At 55.8% G+C, this 21,168-nt stretch overlaps 1 protein-coding gene across 17 annotated transcripts in view; it reads right to left on the reverse strand.

The window, feature by feature from the left end:
- DNM1 (dynamin 1) overlaps positions 1–20,416 on the reverse strand; it is a 45,235-nt gene extending 24,819 nt beyond the window's left edge. For 11 of the 17 annotated variants that reach the window (XR_014265481.1, XR_014265482.1, XR_014265483.1 and 8 more), the window contains exons 1-10: positions 20,146–20,415; positions 5,191–5,264; positions 4,822–4,971; positions 4,246–4,449; positions 3,862–3,960; positions 3,597–3,757; positions 2,439–2,581; positions 2,170–2,305; positions 1,910–1,977; positions 642–780 (exon numbers count right to left, since the gene is read on the reverse strand). Coding sequence is in view for 13 of the 17 variants with exons in the window: in XM_082468336.1 (XP_082324462.1) it covers positions 642–780; positions 1,910–1,977; positions 2,170–2,305; positions 2,439–2,581; positions 3,597–3,757; positions 3,862–3,960; positions 4,246–4,449; positions 4,822–4,971; positions 5,191–5,264; positions 20,146–20,306 (1,335 nt within the window). In the remaining 4 variants the exon portion in view is untranslated. Of the gene's footprint in view, positions 1–641; positions 781–1,909; positions 1,978–2,169; positions 2,306–2,438; positions 2,582–3,596; positions 3,758–3,861; positions 3,961–4,245; positions 4,450–4,821; positions 4,972–5,190; positions 5,265–20,145 lie in introns of all 17 variants that reach the window. The other 6 variants (XM_082468339.1, XM_082468338.1, XM_082468334.1 and 3 more) reach the window with 2 other exon arrangements.
- Between the last annotated feature and the right edge of the window lie 752 nt (positions 20,417–21,168).

The raw sequence follows: 21,168 nt of genomic DNA on the forward strand, positions 1-21,168 counted from the left end.
GCCCTGCCGTGCCCTCCTCGAGTGGTTCTGTGAGGCTCAAATGACATAGCAGAGGGGGCTCTGTCCCTGGAAGGCTGGATGTGGATGGAAGGGACAGGGAAGGTCCCGAGTGAGGGTCCTGAGTGAGGGTCCTGAGTGAGGATGGCGTGAGATGGGGAAGATGAAGGACAGTGGGGAGTCAGGGTACCTGCTTGACCTGGGTCCTCTGAATCCCTCTGGCTGTCCAGGCCCCTAGGGCAGCACCCAAGAAGGTCCTGTACTTCGTCTGTCTCCAGGGACAAGACTTCCCCAAGACCCCTCCCTGGAGCCCCCAAAGATGACCCCACCTCTGAGAGCAGGGAGGGGGCTCAGGGTCCCCTCTTCTCCCTGAGTTGGGGGAGCTCTTGGTGGGCTCTCAGGGCAAATTACCACCATCATACCTGTCTTTCCAATGTCTAATCCCTTGGTTCCCCTGGTCTGGGGGGCGGGGCTGGGTGAGGCCCCCTCAGAGAGTCCCCCTCTCCTGGACTGTGGTGGCCTGCCTCCCCCACCCCGCTGAGGTCTGTACATGCTACCAGGAGGCACTGGGGGAGGTGGGGAAGGAGCGCCTGGCAGCAGAGCAGGGCGGGGCAGAGGCAGGGGCTGGCCGGGCAGCTGGTTACCTTCTTGGTGCACTGTCTAACGGTGCTGATTAGCTCCGAGATAACCATGTCCACACACTTGAGACACGGTTCTCGGATCTTCTTCACCTGCTTTTTCACAATGGTCTCAAAGGCCATGTCTGGGGTAAAGAGCCCCGTTCTGAACGCCCGGAGCGGAAGAAGGGCACGGTGTCACAGACCGGCTCCTGCCAGGAGCACCAGGCCAGGGCCCCGCCCCGCCCCACTGAGCTCTGCCCTTGGGGTCCTCCCACTACCCCTCTCTGGACTTCAGTGTCCCCATCTGTAAAATGGGCAGGAGGGATTCTGATGAAGGCCTTTCAATCGAAGCTCTTTAGGGCAAGACAAGGTCTGCTTATAACTGTTGCATTTGTCCTGCTTTGTCTTCAGATTCTGCTCATACAAAATGTTCTATGGCTAGAAATGGTTTGAAAACTGTCAAACTGGGATTTCTTTAAGAGCCTTTCTGGGAATAAAGCATTTTATTTTAAGACTAGGAAAGAGATTTTTTTTCTTTTTTGTGCCTTAGCCAATGCAGTCTGTAAATTCCATGCCAAACCTTGGAATTGAACCTGCATGAAAGCAGTGACATTTTAGTCTTGTTCACTGCCTGGCACATAGCAGGTGCTTTAAATTTTCTTGTTCAATGGACAGTGTAGATCTGGGTCCCTGGAGCAGGGCTAAGCTTTTTAAGGAACAGTCTATTCTCCAGTCTTTGTCCCGGCTCCACAGGCCTTGGGGTTGGCTAGGAGGAGGAAAGTGGGGTGGAATGGGGCCAACTTCGGGCTAATGGGACTGTGGGCGGGTCTGGAGGGTTGAGAGGCCTCATCCCATCATAAAAGGTTCACAGACTAACACCTGATGCTCCACTGCAGGCCCCACCCAGTGGTTTGGGCAGCTTTGCGCTGGATAGCACCGGGGGGAGCTGTCCTACCCTGGGGATGGGCAGGGGGCCCAAGCCCGAAGGGTGCTTCCCCAGCCACCTGTGTCTCGGGCTCTACCCCACTGGTCTAGCCTCTGGGCCGCTCCCAGGGACAAGCAAAGGAGGGTAGCAGGCTGTAGGTAGGGGGGTGGCCTGGGTCTCCCATCCACCTCCCCTATCCAGAGCCTGTCCAAGCTGGGAGCCAGAAAGTCAGGGTTGAGGAGATTGGGGACTAGGTAGGGCTCTTGGTCCTTCCTGAGGGAGGCTCACTCCATCACTCCCTCTGTCTCTGCACTAGACCCCTCCTGCCTTCCAGGGTTCAGCTCCCCTCCCCGGGCCCAATACGTGCCTAATGCCATGTATATTCTTGATGGCATAGCTGATCTCCCTTCGGAGTTCCTTCTCGTCAAACTCCATCTGTGTAGGAGACAAAGAGATGGCTGGTCAGGGCCTGTTCTGCTACCTGGGAGGTCAAACAGGGTCCACCTCACTCCCAGAGCTGGGCATCAGGGCCTCTAGTGGGGTCAGCACACGTACGCATGAGAGAGTCTTAGGTAGGTGGGTGGGAGGATAGTCCTGAGCCCTCCTGCCCCTGGGGGTTCTGCCTACCTTGACCAGCTCAAAGGGGAAGCGCTCATGGAAGATCCGGTTGATGCGGGCTCCCCCCGACAGTTCATAGGTGTCGATCTGGTCCCCTGAGCCCTCAATGCGCTTCTCAAAGTCTACAGCAAATTGCTGGACCATCCTGGGGAGAGAGTGGTATGACCTGAGGGGGCAGCAGCAACCCAGTGCAGGGAGCCCTGGGAGAGCCCTGTGCTGAGAGGCTGGGGCGAGGGGCAGCCCCATGATGGGGAGTCAGGGGTTGGGGAGGGCCTCACTGCAGCAGAGCCTTGGTCTTGCGCGCTGGGTCATCAGGGCGGAAGTTCTTGTACTCCTCCACCTCCTTCTCAATGGACAGCAGCTGGCTCTGAAGCTTGTTCCGCAGCCCTGGCAGCGTGTCCCGGATGTGGTTTGTCAGTTGCTGGCGGTGGGGGCGAGGAAAGGGTTAAGGCCATGGTCACAGACCCAGAATGCCCACAGGACCAGGCAGGGGCCAGGATGTCTGGGGCCCATGTGGACGTGGTGAGGTGCAGAGCCACAGCCCTGCCCACTGCTGTCCTGCCCACCAGAATGAAAGCTACCTGAGGGCAGGGACTGACACACAGTAGGTGCTCACAGAGGTGTATTAATTGAATTAATGAGTCAATAACTCCATTTTCAGCAGAAGCCAGAAATCTAGATTTTTATTTGAAATTACCTGTTTTTGACTAATAGTTTTAGACACCACAAGAGCCAGATGAAATGAATCAGGGGCAGTGATGGCTGGAAGACTGCCCCCTTGTGCCCTTTGGGTTTAAGGCCTCCCTTAAGGTAATTCTCAAGTTCTGAGGCTCACTCTGGTTAGGTCCCCACACACAGTATCTCCCTGAACTGCAGAATGACCCTAAGAAACAGGTCTCATCACCATTATCACCGTTTTACAGATGCAGAAATAGAGGCCCAGAGAGCTGGAGAGTCTTGGTGGGTGAGTGACAAAGCTGAGACTGGAACCCAGGTATGTGGCCTCCAGAGACTCCAGTTTTGTCCCATGCCACACTGCCTTCTTACTGTCAACACACATACACACACACACCCCTCAGTAATTCTGGAAGTCCCATTCCAGATGGGGAAACATCCTAGGGAAGCCCCTGGGATCACCCCCTCCGCAGATCAGCCTCTCCCCATTTCAGAAGGAGCAAAGGTCTTTAGCCAACCATACTCCAATCCTAGCCCCCAAGCCCAAGCCCTTGTCAATGCCACCCTCCACACAAGGTCTTGGACTTCTCTCCATTCTGGGGCGTTCCTAGGGCTCCCCTTCCTGGCCCCAGACAGGGAACGGTCAGCAAAGCTCTGGTGCTACCTCACTGTGGGACAGCGGGCAACGCTCACAAAATACGCTTAAATGATTCTGTTCTCATGCTGGTTTCCCCAGGCCTCATCCTGGCCTGAGCCCCTACCTGGTTAAGGACCTTCTGCAGGTAGGGCGTGCCCATGCGGTCAGCCAAGTGGCGGTAGGAAGGGTGGGAGAGGAAGAACTTGCGTTCAGCAGCCAAGGCAGCCGTGATATCTTTCTTACCATCGATGTCCTTCTGGCTCCGGTTCACCACTCCAATGTAGCCTGTGGATGGGGTGGGGGTCAGGGGCAACCAGCCTTGCGGGGGGTGGGGGGGGCAGTGTTACGAGGAGGGGCAGTGGGGTGGGTCAGGTGTGTGACCTGCCGACCTCTGCGCAGCGGGAGCAGCTTGTTCTCCAGAACATCACGGGCATCTGTGCCCTCGTCCATCAGGTCCAGCTTAGTGATGACCCCGATGGTGCGCTGACCTGGGGGTGGCAGGAGAGGGTTGTCTACATCTGCACTTGCCCTCACACAGGCGCCCTAGGCACTCCCAATCCCACCCCACTCCCCCCATCTCCCAGCCCACTCCCTCCCTTACCCACTGCCTGCCTCTGCTCTCCCCGCCTCATTCATTCTCCACAGTAGCCAAAATGATTTTTAAAGGCATAAATCTGATCCCAGGCCTATTCGCTTAGACCCTCCAGTGGCTCCCCCTTACGCTGTGAATAGACCCCCAGGGCCTTGCGCATCGGCTACCTGTGAAAACCTACCCTGTGGGTCCACCTCCTTGGCGACCTTGAGGGCATCAGAGTTGGCCAGGTCGGAGTTGGCTGGGGACACGGCCAAGATGAGGCAATTCTCCTTGGTGACGAACTGCATAAGCATGTCCCGGATCTGGAACTCGATGTCGGGAGGTTGGTCCCCCACTGGGACCTTGGTCATTCCGGGCAGGTCCACTAAGGTCAGGTTCAGCACTGGACAGGGCAGCGAGAGGGCGGGCTCAAGGCGAGGGGCGTGGCCGGGGGCGGGCGGATTAAGGAACAGGGCAGGGCTTAGAGAGGATCTGTTAGGGAATGTGGCCATAGGTGGGTGGGGTTAGGGAAACTTGAAGGGCTAAACGAAGGCCCGTTAGAGGCGTGGCCAGGGGTGGGCGGAGCCGTGGCAGTGTGGGACTAGGGGTAGGATACGCAGAGGAGGAGTCGCTGTTGGGGCGGAGTCTGCAGGAGGAGTGAAGCCCTTGAGGAGGTGCCAGCTAAGGGGCGGGGCCAAGAAGATGGTTCCCAAGGGGCGGGGCTCAGAGACGGAGCCGAGAGGCTGGGGGCGGGGCCAGGGCCAGGTCTCCTCACCGTGCGGCGAGTAGACGCGGAGGTTGATGGGCACCGGAGAGATGCCCTTGTTAGTGCCAGTCACCCGGTCGGTCTCAGCCTCAATCTCCTGGCGCACCTCCTCGAAGTCGGTGAATTTCTTGCCCTTGCAGTGCAGGAACTCAGCATATTCTGCCCCAGAAGGAGGGGGGCAAGGGGGAGTAAGCATCATAATAGCCGGAACCCACCTGGGTCCCATCTTCCGCTGGGAAAAGACACCCCCCCACACCATACACACACACAAAACATTGCCTTCTTCTCCCTCCCCCCACGCAAAGCCACCTCTCTGTTACGCATTTTTATCCCCGCTGTTCGGATGGGGAATGAGGCCCAAAGAGGGGAAGCCCATACCTGTAGTAGCATTGACCAGCTGCAGGACCAGGGGGCGTCGGGTGACAATGCCAGATCCTCGGGGCAGGAAGTCCCTGCAGTGAGTTGGGGGTGAGAAGAGGGGCAAGGTCTGAGGAGGCTCCCTCTGTCCCAGGGGCACTTGTCCTGCCATTGGGAACCCCAAAACTTGCCCAAAGTTCCCTGCCACACCTTAGCCTAAGGGCTTCACTATGGGGAGAGGGCAGCTGAGAAAGGTGTAACAGATCACCCCAAAATCCTCTGGGTCACAGAATTTGTGCCTCTGAACTGACCCCCAGACCTCTCTCAGGTCTGCCCTGTGTTAATTCTGAGCCAACAGGAAGTCCTGCCCCAACCCAGCCACTGCCATTCAACTCAGGAGAAACTGAGGCATGAGGTGCCCCACCCCACGTGCCCAAGCGTCCAGTGGCCACAGAGTGGATGCCAAGGAAACGGAGTTGCACCTCCTCCCAGCCCCTTCCGCTGTGGGGAAAGGCAGCATCTCACTTCCCCTTCCCTGGGCCCCATCTGGCTGGGGTTGAGGATGAGGGGGATGGGGGGAAGGAGGAGGCAAGGAAAAGAACTCATGCTCCTTAAGTACCTACTGCATGCCAGGCTCTTCGTGGGCAATATCTCCTGGACTCCACACAATAGCCTCATGAGGAAGACACTGTTATTATCCCCATTTTACAGACGAGGAAACTGAGGCTCAGAGACATTCAGGTTGCCCAGCCAGTATCTACCAGACCCTGGGCACAGATCTGTTTGACTCTCTGGTGAAAGCTTTCTGCCCTTCAACTCCCTGAAGACCCAGCTCCCTTTGAAGGACTGGACTGAGGCGTCCCAAAGTCACCTCATGCCCCTAGACCTGATGTCTATTCCTCAGACATCTGCTGTGTCACTGTCAACCTCAGCAATCCTTTCAGCTAACTCTTGAGGGTGCCACTTCTCTCTGTCCTGTCAGCTCTTCTCATCTCCCCACCCACCCACCCACGGCCCCACCCAGGCCAGCACAAGAAGGAGGGTGGAGGCCTCTCCAGGGATCAGGCTGTTGGGATCACAGTTATGGGATTTCCAGGACTCAGGAAAGGGGGAAGCAGGCCAGAGCCTGAGGGACCACAGAGATCTGGCCAGTCACCTCATTCATGGAGAGGCACATGGAGGCCCAGGGAGGGGAAAGGATACACTCAAGATCCTATAGGGGGGACTTCCCAGGTGGCGCAGTGGTTAAGAATCCACCAGCCAATGCAGGGGACATGGGTCCGAGCCCTAGCCCGGGAAGATCTCACATGCCACGGAGCAACTAAGCCCGTGTGCCACAACTGCTGAGCCTGTGCTCTAGAGCTCGCGAGCCACAACTACTGAGCCTGTGCGCCAGAACTACCGAAGTCCGCGCGCCTAGACCCTGTGCTCCGCAACAAGAGAAGCCACTGCAATGAGAAGCCCGTGCACCGCAACGAAGAGTAGCCCCCGCTCGCTGCAACTAGAGAAAGCCCGTGTGCAGCAACGAAGACCCAACACAGCCAAAAATAAATTAAAAAAAAAAAAAAAAAAAAAAAGATCCTATAGGGCTGGGACACAGCCAGATCATGAACATGGGTCCCCTGCCCCCAGCCCAGAGCCTGACCCAGACTCACAAAGCAGGTTTGGGGCAGAGGGTTTGGGGACAACAGAGTAGGCCCAGGTTTCTGGGTTCAAGGCCTCATCTGGGGGCCCTGGGGAGCCCTCTTCCATCCCCTGTTCTCACCTTGCCCCACCTCTGGGGAGAGCAGAGGCTAATGGGGAGGAGTCAGCCACCTTATGGGGAAGGAGAATGATAAACCCTGCATTTATCCATCATTTCTAGGTGCCAGGCAAATGCTTTTCATTTGTGCAAGACTGTGAGCTTCAGAAGGGTGGGCTTGCATCTTTCTGTCTGTCTCTGTATCCCATGGCTCAGCACAAGGCTTAGCACACAAGACGTCCTTAATAAATGGGCACTGAATTCCCAAGTCCTCAAAAAGTGCTCTCATATGGAAATGATCATTTTACAGATGAGGCAACTGAGGCTCAGAAAGGTGAAGTGACTTGGCCAAGTTCACCCAATGAGGAATGGCAGAGCTGGGATTCAATCCTGGTGCTGTTGAACTCCAGAGCCTGTGAACTTTCCCATCAAACTCTGCTGCCCCCTAAACCTGAGGAGCCAGACTTGGCTTTTTATGTAATTCAATTAACTTCAGTCTAGAATGTATTTGGGAGCAGCTGCTCTGTGCCAGGCTCTGTGCTGGGCCCTGGGGATGGGAGGAGATGAGTCAGACAGTTCCCACCCCGAGGAGCTCACAGCATGGTGGGAGAGACAGAAGTAAACAGATAATGCAATGCAGTGTGACATGTGCTGGAATGGAGATGTACCAGGCAGCACAGAGAGGGAGGTGATTAACTGGGGGGGAGGCGAGCAGGGAGGGAGCTTCCCGTCTCTGTCTCTCCCATCCTTTATTCGCTGATGCCTTTGCAGGGGTGAGCCCCTAGTACTTGGGATCCCTCAGGGCTGTGGAGGTAGGACATCTGTTCTCACAGAGGCTGGGGTGGGCCTGGGGGCCTGGGGTCTACCTTCTTCCCCACCAGCTCCTCACCCAGCAGTACCATGGCAACAGTAGTTGCCATGGAAACTGCAGGAGGGGCTGGGAAGGATGGGACTCCCCACAGAGAGCCCCCTCCCCATGCAGAGACATGAACCTTCCCTGGAGCTCTTCCCTGAGAGCACACCTCCGCCCCTCACACAGATGGGCCCACCTGGCCCTGGCAGGCCTGAGGGGTGGAGGTCCCTGAGGTGCCACATAGAGGGTGTGGGGAGCCCAGGGCCCAGCTGGAGGGGTGGTCAAGGGTCTGTGCCAGCCTGCTCCGAGTTGCTGCCTCCCAGGGCTACTTAAAGGACAAGCAGCTTACGGGAAGCCGAGATTAGAGCACAGGGCCATGTGTGGGAGCAGAGAGCCTCCTCAGACCAGGATCTCCCAGGCCCGGGGTGGGGATGTGGTGCCCAGGTGGGGAGGGGCCCCATCTTGGCCCTGGCCCAGGTTCTCAAAGGGAGGCCCTCACACAGTCTGTGTCAGAGTTCCCCAGGCAGCTTGTTCAAATGCACATTCCTCAGACAGGCTGGGTTAGAATCTCGGGGGGCAGGGGAGGGGAGGAGGGAATCTGGATTTTAAACACGATCCCCATATGATTTTCATGTTCCTGTCAAGTTTAAGGATCACTGGCTCAGTGATGAGAAGCCAGTGCCAGGCAGAGGCCCTGGGTTCGAATCCTGCCTTGGCCATTCCCCAGCCTGGTGCCCCCGGGGCAAGTTGCTTCACGCTCTGGGCCTCAGGGTCCTCAGCTGTAAAGCACATGATCTAAACCGGGCATCACATACTACCACGCACGGCTGCGGGAGGATCCTTGGAGCCCTTTCACCAAAAGAGCTTAGCCCATGCCTGGTACATAGTAGGCGCTCAGCAGCCGGAGGGGCCTGTCAAGGAGGTCCTCCTGTCCTCAGTCTCTTCCCTCGGAGGCTCCCCAAATTTCAGCAAGGACTCCAAGATCCTGAAGAGCCCTCTGCCTCACCTCCTTCGGGCACTGAATTGGATCTTGGGATTCTGACCACAGAATGTTGGGTGGAAACGATGGACATCAAGGAGGTGCAGTTTTCAGAGAACATCTCACTCCCCTGTCATTGTCCAGAGGGTGGAACAGAGGCCCACAGAAGGGCAGGGAGCTGTGAGGCCGCACAGCAATGGGAGAGGTGGGAGAGGTGGCCGAGATGGGACCAGGACCGGGAGGCCGGCTTTCCAGCCCCATGCCTGGACAGGCAGTGACAAGCACAGACTGGTTCCCATGTCCAGACTGAGCGCCTTGCTCCCTGTTGGACTCCCACGCTGGGCACAGGCTGGGCTACAGTAGGGGCTCAGGCAACCCTGGGAGGAGCGAGCACGGCTGAGCGGCTCCACAGCTCCTGCCTTTCAACCAGAAAGACTGCCCCACGCCCTCTGTTAAAGTGTACCTTGGTGCCGCCCCACTGGGGATTCGGGCCTGATCTGGCCTCCAGCCAGAGCCCCCCCTGCACCTCCCACCCAGCTCCTGGTTAGCCTGCGGGAGGACAGAACAGGTGCCCAGAGAAAAGTGTGCCGGACCCACCAGCCTCGATTGATGTGTGGGAGGGGTGGACGGTGACAGGCCAGCTCCTCCCACTCATTCTGGACAGATGGTGGTTTCCCGGGGAGGCCTTGCCTTGCCATCTGCAGAAGTACCTTCAAGCCCGAAGCACAGGGAGGATGAAATAAACACGTCTCACGACCTCCAGGCACCACATACTCCCTGTCTGAATTGGCACTGTCACCCCAGAGGGGCCTGGAGAAATTACACCAAAGGGCCGAAGTGACTCCACCCCTACTCTGGTATCCGAGATCCGGGACTATTGCTCTGGAACCCTGGTTTCCAGGTCCTGCTGAATGTAAACAACAGCAGAAAGTAGCATGCTTGGTCTCGCATGTACCCAGCGGCAGTCATCCTTATAAGTCTCTTGTTTCCTGGGCTCTGATGTCAGACAGGCCAGGCGTTGGATGTCAGAGCTGCCACTTAGGAGCTGTGTGGCTATGGACAAATAACCAGGCCTCTCTGAGCCTCAGTTTCCTTATCAGTAAAATGGGTTTCTGTGAGGCTTATATAAATTAATGCCTGAATAAATGGTAGCAATGATTATAAATATAACTTGTTGAGCAATCTGAGAACACAGGCTGGGCTCCCACAACCATGTCACCAATTGATGCAGCAGGGAGGGAGTTGGAAGGTGGGTCTCCTGGGGGCTGGCCGGAAGAGTGGGCGGAGGCCAGGATATTTCCTGCCAAACCTTGCCTTGGAAGTGGAAGGCAAGGGGGCCAGGCAGGCTGTGAGATGCCCTCTGAAGCAGGGATCCAGGGTGGAGGTGAGGGAGTGGATGGGCCAAGAAACACAGTGGGGAGGAGGTGAGGCCAGGCAACAAGTCCCTCTCTGTTCCTGCTGCCCCAGGAGGCCCCTGGCCGGCCCACTTCGTTGCACAGCCCATGAATTTCCAGCTGAGGTTTGAACATTTTAGGGCAGCCCTGGCCTTAGCTTCCCCTGATATTCTGATGTCCTGAGAGCAGGGGCTGGGTTGGTCCTGTTTACCACCGTATTCCCAGCACCCAGCTCGGAGCCTGGCGCTGAGCGGGCACTCGGGACACCCCTGTCGACCGAAAGAATGATTTGATGAAGCTCCTACAGTTTTCCCACCATCGCCCTCATTGCACAGATGTGGAAACTGAGGCATAAAAAGGGGAAGAGGGTTGCCCAAGTTCACAGTGCAAGTTGGCGACAGGGTAGGACTGGTACCCAGGGCTCTGGACTCCAAGCCCGGTGCTCTCTCCACAACATCCATTTTCTCTACTAAAGAAAATCTATGGGGCTTCCCTCGTGGCACAGTGGTTAAGAATCTGCCTGCCAATGCAGGGGACACGGGTTCGAGCCCTGGTCCAGGAAGATCCCACATGCCGTGGAGCAACTAAACCCGTGCGCCACAACTACTGAGCCTGCGCTCCAGAGCCCTTGAGCCACAACTCCTGAAGCCCAGGCACCTAGAGCCCATGCTCTGCAACAAGAGAAGCCACCGCAATGAGAAGCCCGCGCACCACAACGAAGAGTAGCCCCTGCTCACCGCAACTAGAGAAAGCCCGCGCACAGCAACAAAGACCCAACGCAGCCAAAATAAATAAATAAATAAATAAAATAAATTTTTAAAAAATGTTAAAAATAAATAAATAAATAAATAAAAAAGAAAATCTGTGATCTTTCCTTCCACCGTATCCTTCCATCCTTCCTACCTTTCTTCTTTGCTTCTTTCCTTCCTGCCTCCCTCCCTTCCTTCCTCTTTCCTTTCCTTCAAGTGTTGATGACTTTATACTTTCAAAATGAAAATCAATTTCTCTTTTGCCCGTACCTTAAAAAATCACAAGTTCCCCCTTTAAAAAAACTTTCGACTACTATATATAAAATAGATAACTAATAAGAACCTACTGTATAGCACAAGGAACTTTACTCAGTACTCTATAATGACCTATATGGGAATAGAATCTAAAAAAAGAGTGGATACATGTATATGTATAACTGACTCACTTTGCTGTACAGCAGAAACTAACACAACATTGTGAATCAACTATACTCCAATAAAAATTAATTTTAAAAATAAAAAATTAGAATAAAATTGAAAAATTTTTTTTCACAAAATAAAATGTTGAGATGGCCAAGAAGCACATGAAAAGCTGCTCAACATCACTAATTACTAGAGAAATGCAAATCAAAACTACAATGAGGTATCACCTCACACCAGTTAGAAATGGGCATCATCAGAAAATCTACAAACAACAGATGCTGGAAAGGGTGTGGAGAAAAGGGAACCCTCCTGCACTGTTGGTGGGAATGTAAATTGATACAGTCACTATGGAGAACAGTATGGAGGTTCCTTAAAAAACTAAAAATAGAACTACCATATGACCCAGCAATCCCACTACTGGGCATATACCCAGAGAAAACCATAATTCAAAAAGACACAGGCACCCCAATGTTCATTGCAGCACTATTTACAATAGCCAGGTCATGGAAGCAACCCAAATGCCCATCAACAGACGAATGGATAAAGAAGATGTGGCACATATATACAATGGAATATTACTCAGCCATAAAAAGGAACGAAATTGGGTCATTTGTAGAGACGTGGATGGATCTAGAGACTGTCATGCAGAGTGAAGTAAGGCAGAAAGAGAAAAACAAATATCATAAATTAACACATATATGTGGAACCTAGAAAAATGGTACAGATGAACCAGTTTGCAGGGCAGAAATAGAGACACAGATGTAGAGAACAAACGTATGGACACCAAGGGGGGAAAGCGGCGGGGGTGGGTGGTGGTGGTGGTGGGATGAATTGGGGGATTGGGATTGACATATATACACTAATATGCATAAAATGGATAACTAATAAGAACCTGCTGTATAAAAAATAAATAAAATCAAATTCAAAATTCAAAAAAAAAAGAAATTGCTGTTCCAAACTATTGAGTCAGAAAAATAAATAAATAAATAAAATGTTGAAAAAATAAAAAGCAACCAACACTGCAACACCTGGGGCTCACCGCTGTAAACATTTTATCATTTATAATAATAGTCATGGCAAACACTGATGCATTGTTGACTGCTGGCCAAGGACTCTGCCGGGGGCTTTAAAATCTGCATCATCACGAGGTTTCTTTTGGGGGTGATGGAAGTGTTCTAAAATTAGATAGTGATGATGGTTGCACGTCTGTAAATATGCTAAAAATCACTGAAGTGTGCACTAAAAGTGGGTGAATTTTATGGCATGTAAATTATACCTTGATAAAGCTGTTTAAGAAATCTGCATCCTCTCGTTTGATTCTCGAATGGCTGTGTGAGGTTGGCATGTCCAGTTTCCCCAACTTAAAGGGGAAGAAACCGAGGCTCAGAGAGATGAAGTCAGGTGCCCCTCACATGCCCACTTGTGCCCGGGGCTCTGAGCCACACTTGACCAGTGGCTCTACTTGCCTAACAGCTCAGCACAAACTTTTCCCAAGTCGCTCAATACAGAGCTACATCTGGATCCTTATTTCTTATCACCAGCAGCTTGCTGTGAAGGAATCTCAGCTCCACCACTAAATTATTTCCCTGCTCCTAACCTCAGTTTCCTCATCAGTGAAATGGGACACAGTCCAGCAACTCCCTCCTAGGGTTGTTGAGGGGATGCCTTGAGATCCTGGCTGTAGAAGGATCTAACAGAGTGCCCATTGGTGATGCCATGAGCCACCTGAGAGCCCGTCATGTGCTAGGTGCCTGTGTGTGCTAGAGAGCATTGCATTCACCTGCTGAGATGTTTCTCCCTATCCTGGTTGGTGGCCTTGTTTCCCTGTGCTAAGACCAGTGATAAAAGAGTGACGCAGTAATAAACAGGTAAAATGTCCATAGTAACCTTGGTTGGAACTCCTCTGCCGGGAGCTCTCAGCCCAAGGCCATGGGCCTCGTTCTCCCTCTATGGTCCCTCATTCTGGAAAAACTGAGCCCTACCATACACACGGAGGTCATGGGCTGGAGGGTGATCAGGGAAGGCATCCTGGAGGAGGTGTTGGCTGATGTGAGACTTGGAGGTTGAGCCAGTGAAGGAAGAAGACGGAGGTGTGGTGAAGAGCCTTCCCGGCAGAGAGGACAGCACACGCAACGGCACTCAGGAGAGTGAGAGAGAGGGATGGCCCATTTTCCCATGAACTGCAAGATACCCAGGTGGCCCAGGAGGGAGCGGCTGGAGGGGAAGCCAGGCTGGGTAAGGCAGGCCTCAGGGTCCCAACTCAGGAGCTAGGGCTCTGGTTGGAGGGCAGGGGGGCTAAGGAGGGCTTCAAGCAGAGGGGATCAGATTGGGAAGCCATAGAGAGTTCTGTGCTGTCAGACGGAGAATGGCAAGAGAGGTGGCTGACCCAGGTGCTAAGACAAAGGTGGTGGTGGCCAAGGTAGAGAGAGGCGGGTGGACTGGGGCAGAATACACGGGGCTTGTAGACTGAATGGATGGAGAGGATGAGAGAGGAGGGGGGAGCTGATCCCGGGGCCTCTGGCCAGGGCACTGGGAAGATGCCATTTAGGTGACTGTCTCAAACACCTTCCAAGGCCAATATTCCTCTTTTTCCTGTTGCCTGTAGTAATTAATTCCAAGTTGCTAGAGCTGACTGCTGCAAACAGTTCATATTCCCTAGCCAGATTTCAGTCCAGGGAGGGGGTAAGAGTGCCCGAGAGACAACCAGAGAGAGCAGAGGAGGAGAAGCTGAGGTGTATGGAGATGTAGGCACATGGGTTGGGGTGAAGATGGTGGGCATTCACATGGAGGCAGGAGACCTGTGCTGGTTCCTGCCCTGCCTCTGATTCCACTGCTGTGTGACTTCAGGCAGGTCCCCTACCCTCTCTGTGCCATTTCACCATCTGAAAACTTGGGCTGATGCTCCTCCTACTGACGGGTTGTTGGTTCCAAGAAGACAATAGTCAGCGCTGCCCTTGGACCTGGGGAATCGGGGCCCTGACCTTGCACCCCATCCCAGTTGAGATCTCCGGCCTCACCTTCCCCATGAAGCATGGGGTTCCCAAGGACCAAGGGAAGGTGCCCAACTGGAGCCTGTGCACCCCTCCTAGGGGTCTCAAGCCTACCTCTAGCTTCTGCCCCGACTCGGGGCGGCCCTCGCTTCGGGGAGGCAACCCCCGGGGGCTAAGGGGGATCCTTTCTGGGGACGGGGATGGAGCTGGAATATGAGGGCAGCCTGGAGAGAGACGCTTCCCATCCCATCACAGAACTCGGAGGAGTCTGAAATTCTATATTCAACACCAGCCTGCCAGGTTGCTTTGAAGGTGTGTTTGTCAAGGCGGGAGGGCAGAATGTATTGTATTTAGCAGTTCCTTAGCTTGATTTATAACAGGAATATTTAGACATATGGCACGTGGGCTCCACTTCTGCTCTTGTTCCAGGGCTGATAACACCACGTCCGTGACTGGCTGCCTCCAGCTCCCGCCCGGCCCCTCCTCACCCGCCCGCCAGGTTCCGACCCTCCGACCCCAGCCAAGGCCTGGGAAACTCGATTCTCCTGGCGCCGGGATCAGCTGCCGTCTGCCAGAGTCACCTTTCATTCCCAGCTCCTTGGGGCCACTGGGTGGGGCGGGGGTTTGGGGAAGACATCCTCTGGCGGGTCTGGCTGTGGGCGCGTGGCAGGTGCGCGCTCTGAGCAGGGAGAGCGGGAGCAGGGTGTAGCTGCCCGGCAGCATGGTGGACTCTCTGGGTGGGGATGGCTGAAGGGCCGGCAGTGCCCCCCCGACCCTCCTGGTCTCGCTGTGACCTCTGCTCCTCACTGCCCTTCGTCCGGGTTCTCAGACCCACTGGGCTCCCTCCCACCTCGGGCCTTTGCTCACGTGGGACCCTGCACCTGGAGTGTGTTCACTCCTTTGCCTGACCAAGTCCTATTTTTGTTCAGGCCCAGACTTAAATGCTCAAATGCCTTCCCTGGCCCCCTGATGACTCCCCTCCCTTCAAAATCGAGGCTCCTGGTACCCTTTTTCCAACACACAACAGAAGAGCTCTTTGTGTGATGTAGCGTCTGTCTGTCCTGCTCAGCTGTGGGCTCCCTCCCCCGCAGCCCCGCCTCCCCCAGAATAGGGGTGGGTCTGGCTTCTTCAGAGCTGTATCCTTAGGGCCTGGCACGCTGCAAGTGCCAAGGAGATGTCAGTTCTCTCTGCCCCCTCCAGTCAGTGACTTTCTACTTTTGATGTCTCAGTTATCCCCTAATCATCTTTGGCCTCAGCCTTCAAACCTGGGAAATGGGACCACTAAGATGTAGCCCGAAGTGTTCAGAGGAAGCGACAGATCTTAGTAGTGGGGAGTGAGCTGTCCCCCACGGCAGGAGCTGGGGCTGACCAAGAGAGAGGCTGGGCTCTCTGACGCCAGAGACCAGCACAAGTCTGTGCTGGGACGCGAATGCAGAGGAAGGGGCAAGGGGATTGGTAGGAGGCAGGGAGCCTGAGCAGGGGTAGGCAGAGTCACCAGGGAAACCCAAAACACTACCCCCAGGCTGCCCGGGGGCTCTGGGCAGAGGCTCACTCCCCAGGCTCCCTTCGCTACCCTGGCTAGAGGAGATTCTCCCACCTCCACCCTCACCCTGGCCCTCCTCCCAGCTGGTACCTATGCCCAGGCAGGAACAGAATGGGTGCATCCTCTGTGCCAGACCTTACCCCGAGTGCTTCACGGGTATGACGTCAACACTAGCCACAATCCCATGAGGGAGGTGCTATTATTATCCCCATTTTACAGATGAGGAAATAGCAGCCGAGCAGGGTTTAAGAAACATGCCCAATGTTGCCCAGCTTGTAAGTGGCAGAAGTAAGCTACAAACCCAGGTCTGATTCCAGAGCCTGAGCGCTCAGCCCCTCTGCCACACTCCCACTGGCCTTGGCCTCCCCAGGGACCAAACGGGAGGGAAGGTGGGCACTGCCCAAATGTCAGCATGCCTGGGTGAGCAAGGCCAGGGGCGTCGGAGGCTGGAAGTCTATCCCAGGACACCAGACTTGACGCCGGATGGGTATTGTGGGGAGGGGGCACGCAGCTGGGGGCAGACAAAGGGAAACCTAGGGCACCAGACATCCGCTCACAAAATGCTGGGGTGTCCTGGGGCCCACGCACACTCCTCTGTCTGCACTTACCCCCAAGATGATCTCATCTATGCTCACGGGTTTACATCCCATCTCTTCCAAATTTATATTTCCAGCCAGCCTTCCCCCTGAGCTTCCGACTTGCATCACCACACTGCCCACCTGACATCTCAGACTCAAAGAGTTCAAAACCAAACTCCTGATCTTACCCCCAGCCCCCCAACTGGCTCCTCCCTACTCTGTTAATGGCACCAACACCCACCTGGGGTCAAAGGTGCGGAAGTCATCTTGGATTCTTCTTTCCTCACCTTCCACATCCCATCCACCAGCAGGTTTTTTGGGACTTTCCTCCAAAATACATCCTGAACCCCACAGGTCTCCTCCTCTCTCTGCTAAAGCCCTGGTCCAGGCCCTGCCACCTCTGCCCACCGCAGCAACCTCCTCATCTGTCTCCTGCCCCCCTTCCCAAGTCACATACTTGCTGGAATCAGCTCAAGTCACTCCATTACTTAAAAGCTTCTGATAATAATGAAAACAAACCCAGCTCCTCAGCATAATCTGAGGGCCTTGTAGATCTAGCCCCAGCCTACTCCCCGATGCTGTGTCCGCCTTGCTCACAAAACACCAGCCCCAGTGCTTCCTTTCTGTTCTTCAAACACACCAAATTCATTACTGCCCCAAGGCCTTTGCATTTGCTGTTCCCTCTGCCTAGAATGCTCTCCCCAGATAGTCACGTGGTTTCTCATCCCTCAGTTCTCCTCTCAGATGCCACCACCTCCTAGAGACCTTCTCTGACCTCCCTGTGGAAAGTGGCCCTTTTCCCTCCCAGCATTGACCCCATTCCCCAGTTTTCTTCTTCATATATCTGCTGAATGACTCAGTGAATCAGCCTCAGTTTTCCCTTCTGTAAAAGAGGGACAAAGAAATAGCATAGACCCAGACCAGTCCTAGCGGGGTCCTGGGCAGCTGCTTGGGTCACCTCCATTGCAGAGCTGACAACAGGGTCCTCCTGGTTGCCTGGGAGCCCGGGCTGGCCTGGAGCAATCTCTGCTTCCTCTGTTGTATTTTCCACTTCCTCTCCATGGGGGGTTGACTCCCGGGAAGCCCCAGGAGGCAGAGCCACTGTTACCATGCTTATGGGTCTGGGGACCTAGTCTTAGGTAGAGAGGCTGGGACCCATGACGGAGCAGGCAGGGCTGGCTGGGGGCCCCGGTGAACCTCAGTTTCCCGACTGCACTCCAACACCGGCCTCCTCACTAGCTTTCATGAGGATCAAGTAATGCTTCCCTGCTCACTTCTCCGCCTCAGGCTCACTGGCCCCTGCTCTGCCCCTGTACACCCCTGCATCCTCCTGCAGGGCCACAGTCAAAGGGTATTGGGTTGCGAGAGGGCCCAGGCCTCCTGGGGCAGAATCCACATCTCACTCCACCACTCAACAAGCAAACAGTTGCCGAAATCAGCTGTGACCAGGCTGGCCTGCTGTGCTGTCTACTTACTGGCACCTCTCTCTGCTGGACAGTGAACTCCGAAACGGCAGGGGCCTGGTCTGTCCTGGCACATGCAGGCCCCAAACCTAACTGACAGTCAACACCTCCCTCCCACGTGTTTACAAAAGGGGGCTTTTACACCCATGAATTCACTGGAGCCCCACGGCCACAGTCTCAGGAAGGCAGGGCAGCAGCTGTCAGTCTGCCCATCACTCAGATGGGGAAAATGGGGGTCCACACCCCTGCACGTCCCTTTGCTCAGTGCAGAGCTGGGCTCTTAGAGGCTGTGCAGGCTCCAGATTGGAGTCTAATAGATTCTGTCCTTCCTGGCCCTGTGACCTTGGACATGGCCTCTAACCTCAGTGTCTCAGTTTCCTCACCTGCAGGATGGGCATCATGGTACCTGCCTCATGGGGCTGTTGTGACCCATCCCATATTGCATGGCATGGGGCACATGGGAAGGGTGCAGCAGATGGGACCTGGGGTCACCTTCCCCTCTGTGCCCCCTGCCCAGAGCATGCAGCAGGCACGCAGCAGGCACAGAGCAGGCGTTCAGCAGATGTTCAATGGATGAAAGGCAGGCCTATGGTTTGTACACTGGAAAGCGCTGGATGTCCACGAGTGCCATATAAAGCACGGAGACCCCGGGGCTTTATTGTCTCCAGGGTCCTCCCACCCCCTCACTCTGACAGCCAGGCGTAGGGACGGGGACCATCTGTGTGTCTCTTGCCTGTGCCTCTGCTGCTCTGGGGGGTCACATGACTAGGAGGGGGTTCTTTGGGAGCCCGGCCCTGGGAGACAGACGGCGTCCCCCTCTGCTGACCAGATGGGCCTGGCCGCCCCCCCAGATTCATAGCTCCAGGCAGGATCCTTCCCTCTCATCCCTGGGGTTGACACTGGGCTTCCCAGGTCATTTGTGGGGCAGGAAAAACCATCCGGTCCAACTGTCCATATTAGAGATGGGGAAACTGAGGCTCTGAGAGGGCAGTGACTCGCCTGAGGTTTCACAGCAGAAGCTGGCTTGGACCCAGGATGTCTCTCCCGGAACTGCTGTCCCTCTGAGGGCGGAAGCCTCTACCTGCCTCCCTCTCCCCCATGTCGTTTGCTTCTTTAGCCATGAAGGTCATTGGCACAAAGCTAGGGTTTCTGAAGAAGGCGAGGGAGGGAGATGACACAGTGGGCCGGTCAGTGTCAATTCTCCCGCCCCCCCCTCTCAGTCCGCCCAGCCCGCACTCGGTCTCCAGCACCGGGCTGAGAGCGCCATCCTCTCTCTCTCCTTCTCAGCACTCGAAAAGCCATCTCTGCCTCCCTTTCTTGGGGGACCCTGGGGTGGGGGTCACAACCCTGCCTGCCTCCCTAAACCCAGGACACCCTTTGTCTTTGTGGTTGCCCCCGACTCCTTGCCACCCGGCCCTCCCAGCGCCTTGTGGGATCAGAGCCAGGAGGGGGATTAGGTTGTGCAAATGGCTCCCCCCTCCCCGCCATCCTGCCTCCCTGTCTTAGTCATCTCTGCCCTCCGCCGCCTTCTCCCTCCATTACAATCCCTCTGCCAGGCCAAGGGGAGAACGACATTGACAGGTGCCCCCACCCAGGGGCGGCGGCGGGGCAAGGGGCCGGCTGCTCAGTAGAGGATCAGAAGCGGTTTCTCCCCCACCCCGTCCTCTTCCTCATCCTGCAACCCGCGCCGCCCCCCTCTTCCGCGCTGCGCACGGATGGCGGCTGGAGCCGCAGAGGTGTGTGTGTGACGGGGGGAGGCTGCGTCTGATCCCCGATGCCCACGGGGCTATGTCCTCTCCCAGGGGCTATGGCGGGGGGGGGGGTCCCCTGCCACGGTCCGGGAATTCCCATGAGAGGAGGGAGCTGTCCTCCGTAGGGCCTGGGGTTGGGGGCACTGCCCCAGGGATGCTGCCCGTCTCAAGAGACCCCCAGAGCCGAAGGGAGGAGCTGAGTAATGCAGGCCCCTCAGTACCCAAGGGGGGTTGGGGGTACAGCCCTTTGCCAGGGTCTCGCTGTCTTCCCCAAAGGATGGGGCTGAGGAGGGGGGCGTGATCCCGTGGCCGCTGGCTTGACGTTTGCGGACAAGCCGGGGGCGCTGCGCCCCTGAGGGGCTCTCGTGGCGGGGGTGGGCCGCCTCCTTCTGGCTGGAAGCGGGGGGCGCGCCTTCCGCGGTGCAGCGCCAGGGGCTGCCGTCGGGGCCGGGTGGCGAGGCCCGGAGGACCTGGGCGGGGGGAGTCCGAGTTCAGGGTCGCGCCGCTCCTACCTGCCTACGAAATTCTCGAGCACCGAGCTCTTGCCGGCGCTCTGGCCGCCCACCACGGCGATCTGCGGCAGGTCGAGGTCCGCGTTCTGGCCGATGGCGGAGAAGGCATCCTGCAGCCGGTTGACCAGCGGGATGAGATCCTCCATGCCACGGTTGCCCATGGTTGTGGCTGGCCCCGCGGGCTGCGATCCGGCGGCCGCTTGGGCTCCCGGCTTTGGCTCCGCCGCGGCAGCCTCGCGCTCAGACTGCCTGCGCCGCGGGCCCCCCGCCCCTCGGGGATCGGAGCGGAGCGCTGCGCCAGAGTACCGCTAGAGGGCGCCAGCAGCCCTCCGGGCCGGCAGCCATGCGCAGGCGCCGCCCGTGGCACTATGGGGACTGTAGTTTTCTCCTTCTGCGGCTTTTGGGGAGCTCGAGCCGTGTCTGGGGGAAGCGCAGATGCTGCACCGCAGATATCATTCCTGGAAATGGTCACGGTCTCCTAGGTACTAGGTACCGTTAGTACCAGGCCCCTCGGATAGTGGTCATGACTGCCTCACTCCATCGTACAGATGAGGAAACTGAGGCTTGGAGACATGGGCCTCCTCCACGGTCACAGTCTCCTGACCTTCAGTTCCACTTGCCCTCACTGCCTTCTACTCTAGGTTGTGGCTAATTTATCTCCGGCATTGTCCTTCCCGCCTTTGGGCCTCAGTTTCCCTGTTTCTAGAAGGAGAAGATATAGAACATTAATTCAACAAATATTTACTGAGCACCTACTATAAGCCAGACCCTGTTCTAGGCGCTGGAGATACAACAGTAAACAAGACAGACAGTTGGAGATACAACAGTAAACAAGAACAAGAACAAGATCTTCGCTCATAGATCTTACAGTGGAGACAGACAGTAAATGAATAAACAGATAAATGAAACAGTAAAAGTGAAAATAGTTTATACTAATAGTGATGGGAGAAATAAACATGGGGTGTGAAGAGAGGTACCTGTGTGGGTGCGGAGTCCTCTTTAGCCTGGGAGGTTAGTGGGGTT

Source organism: Balaenoptera physalus (genome assembly GCF_965194825.1).
Source record: "Balaenoptera physalus genome assembly, chromosome: 7".
NCBI classification, from domain to species: domain Eukaryota; kingdom Metazoa; phylum Chordata; class Mammalia; order Artiodactyla; family Balaenopteridae; genus Balaenoptera; species Balaenoptera physalus.